The sequence below is a fragment of the Mesocricetus auratus genome, unplaced genomic scaffold (assembly GCF_017639785.1).
Source record: "Mesocricetus auratus isolate SY011 unplaced genomic scaffold, BCM_Maur_2.0 Super-Scaffold_100007, whole genome shotgun sequence".
NCBI classification, from domain to species: Eukaryota; Metazoa; Chordata; class Mammalia; order Rodentia; family Cricetidae; genus Mesocricetus; species Mesocricetus auratus.
The window spans coordinates 39503679-39522851 of NW_024429191.1; the positions used below are offsets into that span (position 1 = coordinate 39503679).

Here is a 19173-nt window from a genome sequence, read left to right on the forward strand (position 1 = left end):
AAGGAGAGGGTCTACAATGCTCCCTCCAGCAGGGATCCATGAAGGCCTGTTAAAGGTATATGGTCTTACGGCACAGGCTTTTAATCTCAACACTAGGGAAGCAGAGGTGAGAGGATCTCTGGGTTTGAGGCCAGCCTGGGCTACACAATAAGACAGTGTATCTTACTGTGAAATAGAATTAAAAGGCTGGGGGCTGGATAGATGGCTCAGTGGTTAAAGAACACACACTGCCTTTGCAGAGAGCTATGGTTCGGTTCCCAGCACCCACACTGGGTGGCTCACAACCACTTTAACTCCAGCTCCAGTGACTCCAATGCCTCTGTGGGCAGCTGAACTGGTAAGTGCACATATCCATACTCAGATAACACACATAAACACATTATTTAAAATACAATCTTCTGAAAAAAACAAGTGAGGTGGACTGACTTTCAGGCCCTTTGGGTGTTCAGGGCAACTCAGATATCACACAGACATTGCTGGTTCAACTATTTATTGTGGCGTACTTTACATGCAAAAACACAAATTAGAGAGACAGTATTTGGAAGCAGAGCCAGTGGGGTGGGGGGACACACTAGTTGTCACGCTGAGCCACCCTCCAGAACCAGCTCTACCCACAGAAACACAGGACAGTGACAAGAGTCCGACTTGTAAGACAACAGCATAACAAACTCAATACCGTCATTCCAGCAGCCCCAAGGATCCTCAGATCCTCATGAATGAAGTGCAAACTTTAGGAAGAAACACTACCCCTGCTCTCCCAGAGAGCCTGGGGTGTGAGTATGGCAGGATCAGGCAGAACACAGGGTTGACAGCTGTTCTTGGGGACTAGGGGAAACCTAGCCTAGACCTCCATGAACAAGAAGGGCTGGAGATGGGCACTTGGCTAAGTGGGTACCAAGTGACTGAGCACACAGGGAGACCCCAGTCATCACAACAGCAGACAATAAGGAGGCTGTGCACTGACCAGGCTCTCCTGCTGCTCTCCCAGCTACCTAGGGCTGACCTGGCCCCTAGAGTGCCCGTGGTCTACCCCAGCCATCGGAGACCATCAGCCAGTGGGTAGGAAAGTCTTGGGTTGGAGCAAAGGAACTCACTGCCACCAGGCCACCTAGGGTTTGGCCACCACTTTCCCGGGTGAGCAGTGCTGTGGGTGACAGCATGGGCCAGGTGAGGAGGACAAGGGCAGTGAGTCAAGGCACAGTCACTCACACTGAGGGGCTGACAGGAAAAATGGAAGCCAGCTCTGGCCACAGCTACCAAGAAGCCCTTTTGGCTCTGAAACCCCATGTCCCACACACAGACAAATGAGTTGATCAGTCTCGGCCCAACTCCAGCCTGCCTTCTTGGTACCTGGACAGAGGTCACTCTATGGCAGGCTTACAGGGTCAAAATACACCTGGTAACTTTCCTTCACTGCACATGATGGCCAAAAAGGTAGGAAGAAGCAGTCTTCACACTTCAGCACACAATGAACAAGAAAAGGTTAAACACATCCTCAAGAAAATATTTTGACAAAATAAATATTTTAACCTATAATCAGGTGTAATTAGTGCTTATGAGTCCCGGCAATAATTTAGTGTAATTAAGTACACACTCTAGCTGTGATTTCCAACACTTGTGGAGGCTGCTGGCTTAAGAGGGCCCAGCTCTAAGGACTTTGCCCACAGATGGTGGGAAACCAGAGGGCTCAAGACAGGACAGTTCACTGAGTTGAACCCCTTTCAGGACACCCCCCAGGCCCAAGCCTGCTTCTTATAAAGGCCTCAGGCACACGTCATTCACCCACGGATAGGGCAGGCTATCCCTAGACAAGATGTAAAGAATATAAACCAAACCACCAGTGGGGCTGGGCCAGGCCAGAAAGGTGGCCTCTTGACAGCCTACAGGATTTCCTTGAGTACCTGCTGCCCCCAGGGCAGATGGGCTACTCTAAGCCACACTCAGCAGCTGCAGTCGGGAAGATGAGACAGCTCTAGACATTGGTACTAGAAACAGCCTTGTTGGGAACCCTCAGTGTTGGCTCCCACATCAGTCTCTCTCACTGATGGAGGCCCATCTTCCTCTCTACATGATCCACAAGCAGGGGGCAGCCTCTTAATTCAGAGATGCTGGCCTGACTGCCTACTACCCACCAGCCCAGCTCTTTAGACTGTGCATAGCTGATCCTCACAGACAACCCTTCTAAACTGTGCCCAAGGCCAAGCTTCCAGGTATACTGGGCTCCCAAGCCTCCTCTGGTGTGATAAGCCTTCAGAGGCCTTAACAGCCAGGCTAGCCTTAGAGGGCTCTGCCCTTGAGAAATAGAGAAGCTCTTCTTGGCCAAGGGTCCTGGGTGGAGTGTGGAGGTATGGTAGGTGTTCAGAGAGGGCTGGGCAGTTAGCAGGTCAGCATGATATTCTCCACAGGTCCTACCAGATGAGTCCTAACCAGACCTTCTGGAGACTGCTGAAGGAGAGGTGCTGGGTTTGGCGTGGGGTCCTGGGATAGGCAGTTTCTGTTCTCAACCAGAGCTGTGGCCCCATCCTAAGAGGGGCCCAGAACCTGTGCACTGGTCCCACTGCAAATGGAATCCAGCCCTCCCCCTTTCTGGGGTTGGTGCTCAGGTGGTGACAGGTGTAGCACTGGGTCATCCTAACAGCGGGAAAGGCTGACCACACATTGCGTGGGGATGTGGTGACCTGCCCAATGCTTAGTAATATAGCTGCAGTAGCATTTTCCTTTTTCTGGGTAACAGCAGCTAGACCAGGGAGCACTGGGTCATCTGCTCAGAGCCAGGAGACAAACCAGTCAAGACAAGGGCAGGAGTAGGTATCACCAGCTCTCGCTTACTCAGACCCAGACTATCAGGCTTCAGGCTAAAACTGGTGGCAGGGGGACATGTCAAGTGGGGACAGCCATGAAGGCTGAGGCCATATCTGGGAAGGGAAGAGTATGGCTCCAGCCTAATGTAGCTCCTGGTCATCTGGAACCTCCAGGCACAGCACACAGATACCTGCTGCTGGGCCGGGAGGTAGCTATGTGGAAGTTGTTGAAGTCGAAGCCTAGTCAGGGACTACATTAAAGTCATGTTGCTTTAGCAAACAACCCTCTGTAGGCATCAGGGCCGATGCGTGTGTGAGTGTGCACAGTGTGCATGGAGTGCACTGTCTACCATCCTCAGACCTCTACCACCCTGGGCCGTCCTCACACCAAGAGCCACAGGTCCCCATCTTGGTTCCAGGCTGGCGGTTAACTGATGGAGAGAGGGCCAGGGACATGAGGGATCATCAAGGTAGCAGCCCACAGAACCCACTCAAGTGCAGACACACTAGTGCCACAGTCTAAGGAGAGAGACTAAGCCTGTGGTTACAAATACTTGAGCCCTGCTTTCCCGGAGTCCTTGATGGAGGAAGGGAATCCCAGGAACAGAATGTCTCACTTAAGGAAGCCATGGAGCTAGATGGAAGGGGTGGTGAGAGGCTCAGTTCAGGAGCTCTGCTCAGAAAGTATCAAGGGGCTACCCTGCCTGGGGCTGGACCGCTGCTTCTTCCTAGTAAGACCCAAGACCAAGAGAGCCCTTAGGGTGAGGGAGGACAGGCCCTCTGGTCAGCACTGTTGCCAGCCAGGGAAGAGGTGGCAAAGCACACCCTGACCAGGGAGGCCTGGGAGCAAACAGTGGCATTTCCATGGAGATACAGGTGTGCAGGCTGAGGGGCTGGGGAGTGGCCAGTGCCCAGTGTCCACTAGGAGAGTCAGCAGTGACCTGCCACGGGGAGGCAAACCACAGGACAGCTCACAGGGCAAAGAGTGCATCCTCAGACCGCTCTGGCTTCTTCCGGTTGGAAGTATTTGAGGCTGGTGCAGGGGCCTCTGTGGGGGGTGAGGGCAGGTCTGGAACTGTTTCTGCAGCTTTGGCTCGCTCTTCCAGGAACTTATCAAATTCTGCAAAACAAACCAAATTGAGGGATAGGCTTGGTGAGGGGCCACTTAGCTGGAGCCCCACACCCTGGTTTCCAGCTCCACACTGGCCTGGCTGCCCTCTGGCAGGAGGCACATGCATGCCGGGGTGGGGGTGGTGGGGGTGGTGGGGAGGTGGGAGGGATGCTGGCAGGAGAGCAACCAGCCAGATCCAGGGTTATTCTGGGCACTCCCAGTCTGGGGCCAGCTTAAGGGAAGTCACTATTTCCGACTCCACATGCAGAGCTGGTGAAGCTGGATCAGGGGCATATGAGTGGGGAGGGCCCTGTATACTACTGTGGGCCCCATGATGGGGAAACGGTCTGACAGCCTTCAGTCTCTTCAGATAAAAGCTCTGGAAAAAAACACTAGGTGCAGAGCCCTTCCAAGAGCTCAGAGCTCTAAATACCCCCCCTCCCGTACTGGCCCCCATCAGCATAGGGCAGGGCTGTCAGAGTAGGCCAGCACCTGCTTACACCACAGGCCCACCCTCCGCTGACCCAAGGAAGAGGCCAAAGCAAGGCTGCAGAAAGCAACCACTTAACACAGATGGCAGGGTCTGGAAGAAGCCAGCAGAGGGGCATCATGGAAGGCAGGATGCAGAGGAGGTAATGTCAGACGGGGAGAGGGCAGGAGCCTTGTTGGAAAGCTAGACCCACGTTCCCACCTGACCATCAGTTGAGGCCCAGATGCCATTCACCCTCTTAGTGACCTTTCCATGCTCTTCCCTACATGCCCTAAAGGAGATGAGAGGGATGGCACCATCTCCATCAGAGTGAGCCCCCATGAAGGCTAGGCTCAGGCCCAGCACTAACTACATGGATCCAGCAGCAGAGGCTTCAGGGTACAGAGCCAGTCCCTGTGCCGCCCTGAGAGTCATGAGGGAGACAGCAGAAGGGCTGCAGGGTGACTGGCCAGGCCTACCTTCACTTGTGACACCCTCTTCCAGGTCGTCACCCTTCTGTGGATGGAGCAGAGAATGGCATTAGGACCCATCCCTGCCCTGCCCACCCTGCCACCCCTGTCCACCCATGGCTTCCCAAGTGGGGTTCTACTTTTCCTGCTTTCAGAATCTCTTCACCATATTAGAGAAGCAGAGAGTGTGCAAAAAAATGTTTTTGAAAAAGCAAAACAGCAAAAAGTCTAGGTTTTGATTTCCTAGAAGGACAAGAAAGAAAAATCCAAAATTGGCTCAGGCTGGTCCCTACCTGGGCCAGAGAGGAGAACCCCACTCATCAAAACCAGGCTCTGAGGAAAGATGCCATTGTCACATGAGGCTGAGGCACATCAGTGCTGCAAAGATGCCATCCAACACCAACAGATGAAACTGCTTGGGGCTGCGATGGCCTTGGCCTGATCTCCAGTAGATCCTCTGGCAGTGGAAGCTGTCACCTAGAAACAAGCCCCACAGCCTCCTAGGAGCTATAACTGCCTTCCCCTAGACCTAAGCTCCCATTCTTGCTGCCTAAAGGGACCATGGAGGTGCTGTATGTCTCTATACATTTAAGTGGGTCACACTAGTTTAGCAAGGAGCTTACACATAGGCCTCACTAGGAAAGGACCATGCTGGAGTGAAGCCACCAGCAGGGCTGAGCTACCCGAACTTCTCTGGACCTACTGCTGCCTTGTGAGTTAGATCTTGTCTCTTTAGGATCTCATGTAGCCAAGTTGGCCTTGAACTCACCATGTAGCTAAAGCTGGCCTTGCACTTCTGATCCTCCTGCCCAAATGTTGGGATAACAGGTATGTGACCCCATACCTAGTCTGGGAGAGGGCCTGAGACTCTGTTTCTGCATCTGTGAGGGAGATACTTCTTTCTAGGCACCCCTGGAAAAACCACAGGGGTGATCTTTCAACCTTCCCTGCCCCAGAGGTGGCTGCCTCCTGGGGCTGCATCTTTAGAAGGCCTGGCATCCTGGGGAAGAGGCCATGTTAGCCCCTGACTATAGCATGCTGTCATCTTTCATGGGGGAGGTGCCACAGGGAACCTGTAGCCACCACTGAACCCCTCCTGTACCCAGCAGCTGTGAATGAAGTGTTTGTAAGGAGAGGGGTTGACCGTGGCCACCCTCAGACACACAATCTTCTCACCCTAGAAGAAGACGGGCACTCTTTTGGAGCAGGAGCTCTTTTAAATAAATACTAGAAGACAGTGGGAATGTGGATGATGGTGAATTTAAAACCAAGCACCTTCACTCATTTGTGAGGGAAAAAAAAGTAAGAAAAAAAGAAATGAAGATGTTGGGATGCAGCACTTGCCCACTAACATGCACAAGGCCATGAATTCAATCCCCAACATGGGGCAAAAAAAGAGAAAAGAAACAAAAACCAAAACATAAAAATATCTGCCTCCCTCAAAACAAAAAACAAAATGAAACAGAAACAAGCAAGCAGAAAACCCACTCAAACACACACCTTTGGCATTTCCGAGAAACTGGGGAGGGGTGTGTCAGGATTGGTGAAACCTGGGCTCTCTAGTTTCCACAGATGTGAGACATCTGTACGGGGCTGTGTGGCTAAGAGGCTGTGCCAGAGCCAGCACCACCAGAGTCCACATGGTGGGAAGGAAGGTGAGCTTGGCTGAGCTGCCCCCCTCCCTCTTCCAACCCACCGTGGTGGAGGTGGAGCCCCTGCCACAAGCCCCAAGGCCTGCCCTCAGAACAGCTGCCTTCCACAACCCACACACAAAATGTAGAAGTCAAGTCTCACCAGGTCTGTCCTGAGCCACACCTCAATGTCGTCCATGACAGAGGGCTGCGCAACGGGTATCTATGAAGGCAGAGGCAGCAAGCAGCGGGGTCAGGCAGCCCCCACACAGCCAGGCAAAAGAAGACAGAACACCAGAACAAAGTAAATCATCAAAAGTAACCCCAAACAAAACCAAAATGTACACAGACCAAAACAACTACAGGGCACGCACAGGCAACACAGGCAGCTAGCTCTATGTGGACTGGCGGGTGAGGAAAGCGATGAGGTGGTAAATTAGAGGAAGCAGGCTGGCCAGCAGGGGCTGGTGCAAGAAAGTACTGTTCTTGATATGGATAACTTTTTGCTTGTGTGTGTTTGCCTTTTCAGGCCAGGGCTGCAGAGCACCTCCTAATCTCAAGAAGGCAGGAGTCCTGCAGCAGCCATGACAGGAGAATCAGCTGCCCTCGGTGAAGGCCACAGGTTCCTGGGCCCAAGGGGAAGCTGAGCGGCAGAATGCCTAAAGCTAAAGCAGGTGCAGGTTCTCAGGCGGGCAGTCCAGCCCTGGGCCTCTTCTGCTCAGTGAGGTGGCTTTCTGAGTGGGAGGAGGAACCACAGGCACGTGCTCCCTTGGTCTGGGGGTGCCCTGCCTCCAGAAAGCGGGCACACTACCATTAATGGAAACACAGCTAAAAAATAAGGCTTTGATGACTAAAAAAAAAAAAAAAAAAAAAAGACAGAAGGCTCTTTAGTCTTCTTTCTCTCCTTTGAGGAAAAAATACCACTCAGTGTCCCTGAACGCCACACTCTCCTTTAGTCTCGCCCTTTCTTCTGCCTCCCGGCAGCTGTCTAAGCTTTAGTAGTTGAGAAAAGTAGTTCACTGAGGGCTGGGGAGCAGGATGCCTGGGGTGTGGCAGGGCTCCCCAACAAACCTCATGGGTATTGGAGAAGGTGTTATGCCTTGGCCTGAGCAACTAAAAACATTTACATTGCTATCAGATTGGATGTGAGGGTGGCCTTCCAACCTTAATAAAAGGTTGGCTCTCTGCCTAGACAAATGAGATAATGGCCTTTAGTCGGGCAACCCACCTCTTTACCTACCCCGGGAATGAGAGGTGCCCCACCCGGCAGGCTTGCTTATTAGCCCACTATTTCTAGAAAAAAAGAAAACAACGGTGCTGTACCCATAGTTGGCTACACTCTTAACGTTAAAATCTAGAGTAAGAATGAACTTTAAGTAGTCAATAAGAAGACTCGGTACAAGTAATTCTTAAAAAACAACAAAAATAACCCAAAAAGCCCAACCTGAAAAAGGAGAGAACAAAGAATTCATATTGCCGGCTCCTGCTTTGGAGGTTGAAATCATTTGCCAAAAAGGTGTGGTCCCTGCACGTGCTGAGCAGATGTCTGCAGCACCTCCGTCAGCAAGATGATGACCCCGGCTCTGAGAATGTGCTCTGTGCGCCATCCTCACCCTGCCGTGGGCAGGCACACAAGCATTTTCAGAACAGGTCACTAACCGCTAGGCACTGTCTCTCTTTGACGCCATTTTAACCCCAGACACTTCAAACTGCCAAACTGAATGTTTCAGGGAGTTCTTACACCCATGACATGAGTCCCAATGACAAAACAGATGTGATTACTCGCTCATGGCGAGAGCGAGGATATTCAAAGGCTGTGCCTACAGTGCCCATGGCAGATGCCTGCATCTCATGACTGCAGGTGGGCCTTCTACCCTGATGGACTCCTGGGAAGGATGTGCTGTTTTCATGGTCTTGACATCTATAAATCACAATGTCTGACTCGTAGAGGACATGTGCCATGCCTAGTCCCCAGCTCAGAAAGGCAACCATTTCTCCAATGAGAAATGCCATCCATGGCAGCTGCTAGGGTGCATGTGGGCCCCTTTTGCCTTATCTGACTCAGTGCACCTAGAAGAAACTGAGTTCATGTGTGAGCTTTCTTTCTGCAGTGTTGGGGTGGAGCACAGGCTCTCCTGCAGGAGGGCTGAACACTGTTCACTGTAGCACTAGTTTTAAAGGGTCATAGGCCTAACTAGATCTTTCAAGTTTTCCTTAGAATTGTTTTCTTAGAATTATTGTTAAAAAGTAGAGGGCTAGGCTGGTGGCTGGCACACGCCTTTAGCCCCAGCACTTGGGAGGCAGAGGCAGGCAGATCTCTGTGATTTAGAAGCCAGCCTGGTCTACACAAAGAGCTCCAGGACAGCCAGAGCTATGTAGAGAGACCCCATCCCCCCCAAAAAATAAGTAGAGATATAATTCAGAAGTTGAGTTCTTGCCTACCATATGTGAAGCTTTGGGTGTAATTCACATTATAAAAATCTGCAAACAGCTGACCATATCCCTGCAATGGCAGCAAAGCAAGACAAAACTGGGGCTGCGCTCCAACCCCCTCCACAGTGCTGAGCTGCAGGCCTGGGGCAAGTCACTTCTCTGAGCTGTTTCTTCAATAGGGGAGCCAGCCTCTTCTGTCTTAGAAGCCTCAGCTATGTGGGCAGAAGGTGAAGGAGTTGGCCCAGGTGCTTCAACAAGGCTTGGCCTCCATTTCCTCATCTGTGAACAGGGTGATGCAATGTGGCATTTTGAGTCTAACACTAACATTCTGAGTCAGGATGCCTCAGCTTCCATGTTTGTGTGTCTGTGTTCTAATGAAGACACACAAGGACCTGCTCTTTGGAACTGAGTCCCTCAGGCCTTGGGACATGTGGAGGAGCGGGGTGTCCCTTCTCAGCTAGGCTTCTGCGACAGAAGGCAGGCGGGTAGACGCAGAAGAAGCACAGCTATGAAGCAGCTCCAGAGCACCCTCTTACCACACGGGTACACCCAGACCCAGACTCGACATGTACACTGCCTGGAAAATATGGCCTGCAGAGACCAGGAAAGAGGGAGGAACAGCTCTCCCCCCTGCTGATAGAGGGACTGAAGCAGGGCAGGGAGTCTCTGCCTTGTGGCTTTGAGCAAGTCACCAGGCCCTTGGAGGCCTTACCATTCGTTATGTGTCACATTAGTGGCCCATCCAGCAGATGTCTAGGGAGCTTTTGGTTATTTTGCCATGGTTTTAGCATCTTCTTGGACACTAATCCAAGCTGCAGACTTTACAAGAGGTTGAAGAGTGGTAAGGGAAGACACAGAGGAAGGATGGGTAGAAAGAGAAAGGAATCTACCCGAACACCCTCCCATGTGAAAACAGCAGCCAGGCTGGCAGGGTAGGGCCCTGGTAACAACAGCCAGCCCATCTTAGGAGTCCAGAGAGATTCAGTCATCTCTGACACCAGGGTGGCAGGCTAGGATCCGGGGGTGGGCAGAAGTCCTACTGTTGGCGCCTATGGACCACTCACTCCACCTTAGAAACAGAAAAGAAGCAAGGCACAGCCACTGGCTCCAGCCAGTTCTTTGTTTGCTTTTACCTTTGATGTGCCATGTCTGACAGCAGTAGGCCCATCGTGTGTGTGTGTGTGTGTGTGTGTGTGTGTGTGTGTGTGTGTGTGTGTGTTCATGTAAGTACAGTGCTCATGGAGGCCAGAAGAGGGCATCAGTTTCTCTGGAGCTGTGGTTACAGGCCATTGTGAGCTACCCAATGTGGGCGCTGAGAACTGAACTCGGGTTCTCTACAGTATGTGCTTTTAACTGCTGAGTCATATCTTCAGCCCTACCCTTACACAACCCAATGTTGTTCTTCCTCGTCCTGCACCTCCAGTGTTGAGGATCCAACATAGGACCTCATGGTCTACTACTTCTGCTCTTGCTTTGATACTATTATTGCTGTTGTCATGGTTACTACTTTTTTTTTTTGGTTTTATGAGACAGGGTTTCTCTGTATTGTTTTGGAGGCTGTCGGTCTAGCCTGGCCTCGAACTCACAGAGATCCGCCTGCCTCTGCTTCCCGAGTGCTGGGATTAAAGGCGTGCGCCACCACCGCCCGGCATGGTTACTACTATTTATGTGAGTGTGTATGAGAAAGACAGGGTCCCATTATTCAGCTTAGGCTGGTCTCTGTGTAGCCCAGGCTGGTTCACACCAGGAGCCTCCTGTCTCAGTCTGCCCAGTGCTAAGATCAGAGATATGCTTTTCTGTACTCAGCTTTCACCCTCTGAATCTCCTTGCTTATGCCCTAGAAATGGGAGATGGTCTTAACTGCTCACCAGCAAGAAGCAGCAGAAAAGATGGAGGGCTAGGGAAAGGGAAGGTCGCCAACCCTGGGCTGACCTTGCTTACTTCCTGCTGCTATGCACCTGTGTGGCGACCTAACTGTGCAGGCTGCCCTCACACCTGAGGTCCCAGGAGGGGAAGGAACAAGCAGGCACTCTTCCACGGTTGTCCCCAGATCCAGGCACACAAACAGATCTACCTGCCTGATGGTGTACGGCTGTGCCGGGTGCTATCTCTAGAGGAGCTGTGAAACTTTCTTTGTGCTACTTCACCCAAACCCAGTGGGAGAGAGAGCCCCGGTCTCGTTCAGTAGTACACAAAGTTTCCATATGAAGACTTTGTACTTGACAGGTTGGGAAAGGTAGGAATTCCATACTATGGGAAATAAGACAAAGCAGCTAACGCACATTGTTTTAAAGGGAAAACAAATGTAGGCAGGAAGGTGAGACGCCAAGTTAGCTGTTAGTTGGGTTTGTTTCTGGGAAGTTGAAGACTGGCGTTCTACATGAGGACAGGGAAGGGGACAGGCTGTTTGTCTGAACAAAGACAGGCACCATCACCAGCTGCCCAGGTCACACTCAGGTAATTTGGAGGGCAGTATCCTTTTTTGCAGGGCTAACGGGCACAGGACACACAGCTAGAGCATCTCTATTTGGACAACGGAGATAAAGTTTTAGGAAGCCCGCTCTAAAGTCAGGGCCCAGCCAGTCCACACTTGCAGGGACAACTGCTTTCTCACTGAGGGCAAGTGTACACAGCTTGAGCTGTGACCTGCAGACCCTGTCTGCACTCACAGCCTGTCACTTGGAAGTCCTACATGGACAACCGCCATCTGGGCCCCTCCCCTGGCCTGACAGAGGTCCACATGTCTATTTCTGCCATTTCTTTGTACCTCACCTGCTCCATCCATCCCTACCACGTGTACCTAGAGGCTTGATACTGTACTTGGGGATGAAGTGGTCAACCTGAGGCAAGCAGCTTGGGACCCTCTCTCCAGCTCAGGGCCACCTGCACGGATATGGTGAGAAAGATGCTCCCAAGCCTCTGTGCCAAAGAGAGTGGACTGTAGGCATGATACAAGCTCTCCTGGCTTTGTCTTCTTTTGACTCTGTCACTATTGTCTATACGTTTATGCAAGAGCTCTCAAGGCTATTTGTTATATTAGCACAGGGTAAGAGAGAGCATCATGCTAAATCCTCTCATAATGGTTCTCCCTGTCCCTCTCCCCGGCCCCAGCACAAGCCATGATTACTTGTGCTCATCCTGGAAAAACGAATACTGCCAAGAACTCAGGAGTCTGTGGGAGAAGGGAAAGGCCCTCCCCTCACGCTTGCAAACATCCCAGTCCAAGACAACCCAGGAACACAGGCTCAGCAAAATGCCAAGGAAAGAAAGTGGTTCTGGAACTGGAAGTCTGGGGCCTTTGGGGGTTCCACGTAGACAGGAGGGGAGATTTCACACCCAGAACAAGTGAGTGATCTCTGTCCTGTCTGGTCACAAGGACTGGGCAGGTGGCAAGAGGAAGGCGCCTACTGTTACACGGTGAGGTCTGGGGTGGGCAGCGAACTCAGCTGTGGCTCTCACCATTCCTTGGGTCATGAGCCAGCAGTCTATGGGCTGCAGGTCGCAGTCCCCACCTTTCCCTCTCTGCTGGGCCAAGGACAGAAAAGTCCCAAAAAGAGAAGTCACAGCAATACCCACAACAGGAAGTCACAGCACATATTGTAAACAGATTTTTTTTTTTTTGGTTTTTTGAAACAGGGTTTCTCTGTGTAGCTTTGTAGACCAGGCTGCCCTCGAACTCACAGAGATCCACCTGCCTCTGCCTCCTGAGTGATGGGATTAAAGGCATTTGCCACCACCACTCAGCACATATTGTAAATAGAAAAGTCAATGTTCAGATTTGGTGGTCTTCACACAAGGAAATGTGAGCTATCCTAGCATGCCCCCAACACCCCCTGCCTGGAAAAGGGAAGGAAAAGCCAGTAACTGTGACCTCAGGCTGGATAACAAAATGTTCAACACCTGGAGACTTCAGCAAAGCCTGAGAAGTCGCCAAGGCCTAATTCTCTTGATAGAGCAAAATCATTTCTACTTTCTTCTAACTTACCCTGCTTTTTTTCTTTGTCTTTTTTTTTCCTCCATTCTAGTTGCCCATGCATCTTTTCTTAAGTTCTCAATTTGAATGCTGAGCTCAGTGTATTCTTTATTGCCTTCTTTTTTTTGTTTTTGCTTTTTGTTTGTTTGTTTGGCTGGTTGGTTGGTTTTGGTTTTTCTAGATAGGGTTTCTCTGTGTAACAACCCTGGCTGTCCTGGAACTCTCTCTGTAGACCATGCTGGTCAAACTCAGAGATCTGCCTACTTCTGCCTCCCTAGTGCTGAGATTAAAGGCATGTGCCACCACACTCAGCTTTTTTAAAAGATTTATTTCATTAAACTAATTTTTTTCTTTTGTTTTGCTTTTTTTGAGACAGGATTTCTCAGTGTAACAGTCCTGGCTGTCCTGGAACTCACTCTGTAGACCAGGCTGGCCTCAACCTCAGCGATCCCCCTGCCTCTGCCTCCTGAGTGCTGGGATTAAAGGCGCGCCGCCCTCCTTTACTGCCTTACGTCTTTGTGTTTGTTTATTTGTAGTGCTGCTGCTGATCCCAGAGCATTGTGCACCCTGGATAGGTGAGCTACGCCCACAGACCTCCTCTTTAAATCATACATATTTATTTTGTATGTGCACATATATATGCACATTGGTACATACATGCCACTATGTAGGTGGAGGTGAGAAGGCAACTTGTAGGAAGGAGTCAGCTCTCTCTTCCCACCATGTGGTTCTGAGGATGGAACTCAAGTCTTCAGGCTTGGCAATAAATGCCTTTACCTGTGAGTCACCTCGTCAGCCATCTCCTGCTTCTTCAAATCATAAAACTAGAGGTGGGACCTTACTTGCAGATATGTGGCTACACAACTTTCTCCTTACTTTATTCTCAGTTCCAGGACAGCATGGCCCATGAAGGGTCAAGGCAGCCTGCAGATGTGTTCACACACAGAGACACATATGACCATCCCATGTTCTGCCAGTCTTTCTTGATGAGGCCAGTTCTTGCCCCAGTAACAACAGGAACAGCAATCTGCCCACTATCATTGGTAAATCTGCTAGAATCAGCAAGACCTTTGAAAAAAGGGAGCCAGGCCAAGCCACGCATTCAAAGGGTGAGAAGTCGACCACGTCTCCTGGACTTGGACCCAGGCCTGGGCACTGATAATGGCATGAGTTGGAGCAGGACACATGCTCCCTAGGTTCAGGAGAGCAAAGAGCTTGGTTGGGGCATGAGGCTGCTCCAGATGGGGTGAGCCATGTCTTCGTTAGGCAGTATACTGGCAGGCCCCTGGCCTAGCTGTCTAATTCCCTTGCTAGGTTCAATACAGAGACAGTCTAAGTAATGGGGGAAAGAACAGAGACTACTGTGTAGATGTGAGCGTCACTATAGGCCACTGCTGTGTACCGGCAGGGTGCCCAGATCAAGGCAGCACCCCCTGGCAGTCAGTTTAGAGAGACATATGCCAGCTCCCACCCTCAGGCCCAAGCTTTTCCATTATGCCAGGCAGCCACTGTGCTGTCCCTCACCAGTCCCTCTGCATAGGGCCAACAGGAGGCTAAGATGTGGTGCTCATGAAGCAAAGGCCCTTCCTTGTCCAGTGGATGGGTGGGCACAGTCCCCTTTCATTTCAGCCCAGGCAGACAGGCATACATTCCCGTTTATTTCCTGGTTGGGCTCAAAAGAGAAATATCTGCAAAAATGTATTAAATACACAAGTCCTTCTGAAGTCTTCCATAAACTGGTTGTGGTTTCATCCTTTATTTCCAAACATTCTGACTCCTGACTCGACTCTTTCCAAGCCCAGAGTGTCACAGGACACTCTCCAAGCCACTTCACAAACAAGTCCTGACCCCCAACTGCCTTCTCCTGGTACTGGCACTACTAGGCCGCAGGCAGGAGGCTTAGTTCAGAATTTACTTTCCTTGTGAGGGTCACTGTATCAGTGCACTGCCCGCCACCCAGAGGTGCCCTATGGTGCCTTCCCCAGGCTGCCTCTGCCATCTATACAAACCAACTTCTGCTGAATTATTCAACCAACTTTACCAAACTGCCTGTCTTTATCTCCAGAAGACTATGGGCTAAAAACCAGTCTTGAAGACCTACCATGTCTGAGCTCTGTTTCCGATTGTCTAGGGCAGAAGCAAGTCCTCCAACAGCCTGGGGATCCTCGTAGGTGACCCTGGGGAGAAGCAGTGCCAGTGAGTTCTCTCCCAGAGGATGCAGAGATGTGGTGGTGACCTGTAATCTTTTCCTACCTCAGGGTACCTGCCTTGGGTGTGATCTTGGCTGGGGTAGAAGCTAAGGACTCCTGCTGTCCGTCTCATAGCAGATGAGGAGAGGAGACCAGTTTTGACACCAGCTCACTGCTAGAGTCGGTCCTCTGGGGCCTGAGATACCATACTTTTCAAAGATCCTGCCTTGAGTAACAATACTGAAGCTCAAGAGAAAGATGTCAAAAATGTCTTGCAAGTTCTCAACGGAAGAGACTTCATAAGGCCAAGTAATTATTTTATAAGCATCAGCCTCTCTGCTGCGCCAACTGGATGGTGCCCTATTCCCAGACGCAGGGGCTGTCTGTTTTTGAATCAGTGCCCCCATTTCTGTGTGGTCTCTTTGCCCAGGCTGCTGTGGAGAAGTCTCTGCCATGGTGGGGGAGGGGCAGAATGAGGCAGGGTCTGCTGTGTGGCAGACAGCTTAGGGAAGTAGGATTTCTACTCAACCCTGAGTGGGCTGTAGGAAAGACAGAACAATCCATGATTGACAGAACAGACAACCCCTGGGCAGAAGAGAAGGGGATGGATATATGGCTGGCACATTCAATTTTAGCAGTTAATAAGTTTCTAGCAGTCTTTTTTTTTCCAGTTTTTTGAGGCAGGGTTTCTCTGTGTAGCCCTGGCTGTCCTGGAACTCACTCTGTAGACCAGGCTGACCTCAAACTCACAGAAATCGTCTGCCTCTGCTTCCTGAGTGCTGGAGTTAAAGGTGTGTACCATTACTGCTTCTAGAAGTCTTAAATATGGTAAAGAAAAGGCTTTGCCTTTGTTCAACGTGACCAGGCTAGGACAATGCCCCCTCACCCCCTACTATCTGCAGAAAGCCACTGGAAAGAGTCCCACATACGTCTTCCGCTGTTCAGCCAAGGAGTTCCCTCTGGTCTGGGCAAACATGTCAAAACCATCATGAGGCTTACACTGCTGAAGTGAACTGAGGGTGCCACTGACACTCTCTGTCCCCAAGTCTGTGACAACGAAACAAGAAGCAAATGAGAACAAAAGTGGGCTTAAAAAACCTTGTAAAAATGTCTTATTATTACACTGTATTCTCTCTCTCTCTCTCTCTCTCTCTCTCTCTCTCTCTCTCTCTGCTCTCTCTCTCTCTCTCTCTCTCTGTCTCTCTCTGTGTGTGTGTGTATGTGTGTGTGTCTGTATCCATGCAACTCAGGTCATCCAGCTTGCATAGAAAGTACCTTTATCTATTGAACCATCATCTCATTTGCCCCCAAACAAGGGTTCTTAATGGGGTTCCCCAAAAGTCAGAATGATAGTCTAGTAGGTTAGACACTGTAGAGTTTCAAGGCCGTCCTCAGCACTCCCAGTACAGCATACATGACAGCCAGGGCAAGCTAGGTGGGGAACAGGTTTTGCCCCGAATCTGAAGCTGTTCAAGGAGGGAAAAGGAGAGAGACTTTGGGCAGTGAGAAGATGGGGACAAGGGTCAGCATGCCCGCAGCTTTGTCACCACACCCTTTACAGGTGCTCCCACCACAGCCACTCGGAAACAAAGTCTAAGGACCTGGGCCATGTGTTTAATCTGGAAACTACTTCCTAGGCACTCAGAGTCGGAGCTCAAGTACATCAGCTGGGATCAATATGGCCCCAGGCCTCAGGAGCTCATGTGTAACTGAACAGTTAGGAGGGCTAAGCCCTTGCAGTGTTTAGCTTCCGATGTTGGGAGAGGCTCAAAATGAGTGGAGGTGTGCTGCAGGAGGGGAAGAAGATGGACAGAGGCCAGACAGGGTTTGGAGAACCAGGCTACGGGAAGTGTTAGCCCTTGAGAGGGATGAGTGAAAAGCGTGGCTAGAAAGGAGACAGGAGACGACCAGTGAGGTAAAGCAGTGAATGGAAAAACACCAGGAAAGCAGCGGAATCTGCTTTGAATTTTAGGTATTAAATGTGGTGACTTGAACCCAGCATGGTGGCTTACACTTGAACTCTTGGTACTTGGGAGGCTGAGGCAGGAGGCTTGCAATGAATTCAAAACCAACTTGGGCTACATATCAAGTTCCAGGCTGACTGTTCAAAAAGGCAGGGCCAATACAGGTCCAGTGAGTAGCTTAGAAGGTAAAGGCACTTGTCATCAGGGCTGATGACTTCTGTTCCATCCTTAAAACCCACATGGTGGAAAGAAAGAACCAATTCCCACAAATTGTCCTTTGAATTCCACAAGTGTACCATGATACAAGTGCACACGTACACACACACACAATAAATAATAAATCATTGTAATTAAAAACTTTAAAGCCATTATATAAAAATATGTCATCAGCTAGATATACTGAAGGCAAAGACATCTACTCTATTATGGATATATGACTACAGAGGAATTGAGACACCATAATCATAACAACTGACAGACCACTGAATAAAAGGTTAATGGAGTGAAATGAATATAGAATTATTTGGGGAAAAAACATAAAATCAAGGTAAAGGAAAGATTTCTGAGGGCCATGGTGGTTAGGCATACCAATAGTAGAAGTTAATTTTGTATAACTTGGCATAAATGAAACATACAAAGTCATTCATGTATTTTCATTGTGGAAAAATGAGGGGTTTCTCCTAAATTTCAGACAATAGAACACTTTAGGCTGATGGATGGTTTGAGGTAGGCAAACATCTAATGCCACCACTTTCTGTTTCCTAGCCCTGTGCAAACATTGCCAGTCCAACACTGGTTCTTCTTTTATGGATTGATGTGTAACAATTAGCTTTAGTTGTCAACTTCACACAATCTAAAGTCATCTGAGATGAGAATCTCAATGAGGAACTCTCTGGATCAGGCTTGGACTGTGAGCACATTTGTGGAGGGTTGTTCTGATTGCATTAATGGAGACAGGAGAACCCACCCATCCTGAGCAGCAACATTCCCTGGGTTTGGGTTCTGGACTTTATAAGTGCAGGGGAGGGGGCTGGGCACAAATAAGCAAGCATGCACCCACTCTCTCTGCTCGTTACTGTGGATGTGGCCAGCTGCATCAAGTTCTTGCCTTGACTAACCGCATTGATGGACAGCAACTTGGAGTTGTAGGCAAAAGAAACCTCCCCAGCGTTGCTTTTTGTCAGGGTATTTATTACAGTAACAGAAATGAAACTAGAACAATGTGGCTTTAGCTGTCTTTCAAACCTGTGTTCTGAGAAGCCAGTGGGGTGAGACCTATTTGCCACCTTCAATCTAGTTAATAGTGAAAATAAATCATTTCAAGCACAAAGAATATTCCAGATAAAACATGGCCAGTTAGTTGTCATTTAGAAAGTAAACAATTTCTGCATCCTCAAAACTTCCTTCACTTCTACTTTCCAATAAGCGTTAACTTTAAATTTTAGGAAGGGAATTACAAATAGAAGGTGGTGCATTTGGCACCCGAGACTCAGGAACACCCACCCCTTTACGTGGACTGCTCCAAAGGGTCTGTCTGTCTGTCTAACACAGAGAAAGATATCCAGGAGGAGGCCTGTAAGATGAGGCCTTTCCTCACTCTAGGACACTCACCCAAGCCTGCGAGTTGGGAGGAGAGAGAAGATGGGGGTGCTGTGCTCCCTACCATGGGGCTCACCACAGCAGGGGAGCCGGGGCCCAAGTCTATCAAGTTGTCTTCAGTCACTTCGCTGAGTACCTGTGAGGACATGAGATTGACAGTGTGGTCAGGCCTGGGTTAGGCTCCAGCTACCCAGACACACTCATGAGGAAAGGGTACATGGTGGGCCCAGGTTATCACACAGCCCCAAGCCCTGCCCTCTTCTCCCTTCTCACATAGAGTAAACCGAGTCACTAGAACAGTGACTCACTAATGTCTGTGAGCTGTCTTCCTTCCGCAGTTACCCAAGAATTTGTATTTAGTTCCAGCTAGGAAACCAGAAGCGAGGTCTGAGTAAGGTAGGTGCCCGCTCAGAAGATGAGGAAGGTACAAAGGACACTTACTCCATTGCTGGCATTCTGAACAGATCGGCCAGACCTGTACCTCTCGAACCTAATGGAAAGGAGAGCAGATGTAAGAAGAATGTGAGTGAGGC

General features: G+C 50.1%; 1 protein-coding gene across 9 annotated transcripts in view; it reads right to left on the reverse strand.

Annotated features, from left to right (window-relative positions):
- Positions 1-473: 473 nt before the first annotated feature.
- The window catches only part of Tom1l2 (target of myb1 like 2 membrane trafficking protein), a 119454-nt gene continuing 100754 nt past the window's right edge, over positions 474-19173 (reverse strand). For 5 of the 9 annotated variants that reach the window (XM_013111633.3, XM_013111629.3, XM_040748765.1 and 2 more), the window contains 8 exons: positions 19082-19130; positions 18653-18776; positions 16007-16124; positions 14990-15065; positions 12375-12440; positions 6646-6705; positions 4861-4897; positions 474-3921 (listed from right to left, as the gene is read on the reverse strand). In XM_013111633.3, the coding sequence (XP_012967087.1) occupies positions 3773-3921; positions 4861-4897; positions 6646-6705; positions 12375-12440; positions 14990-15065; positions 16007-16124; positions 18653-18776; positions 19082-19130 (679 nt within the window). In that variant the 3' untranslated portion in view covers positions 474-3772. The other 4 variants (XM_013111630.3, XM_005067677.4, XM_005067678.4 and 1 more) reach the window with 4 other exon arrangements.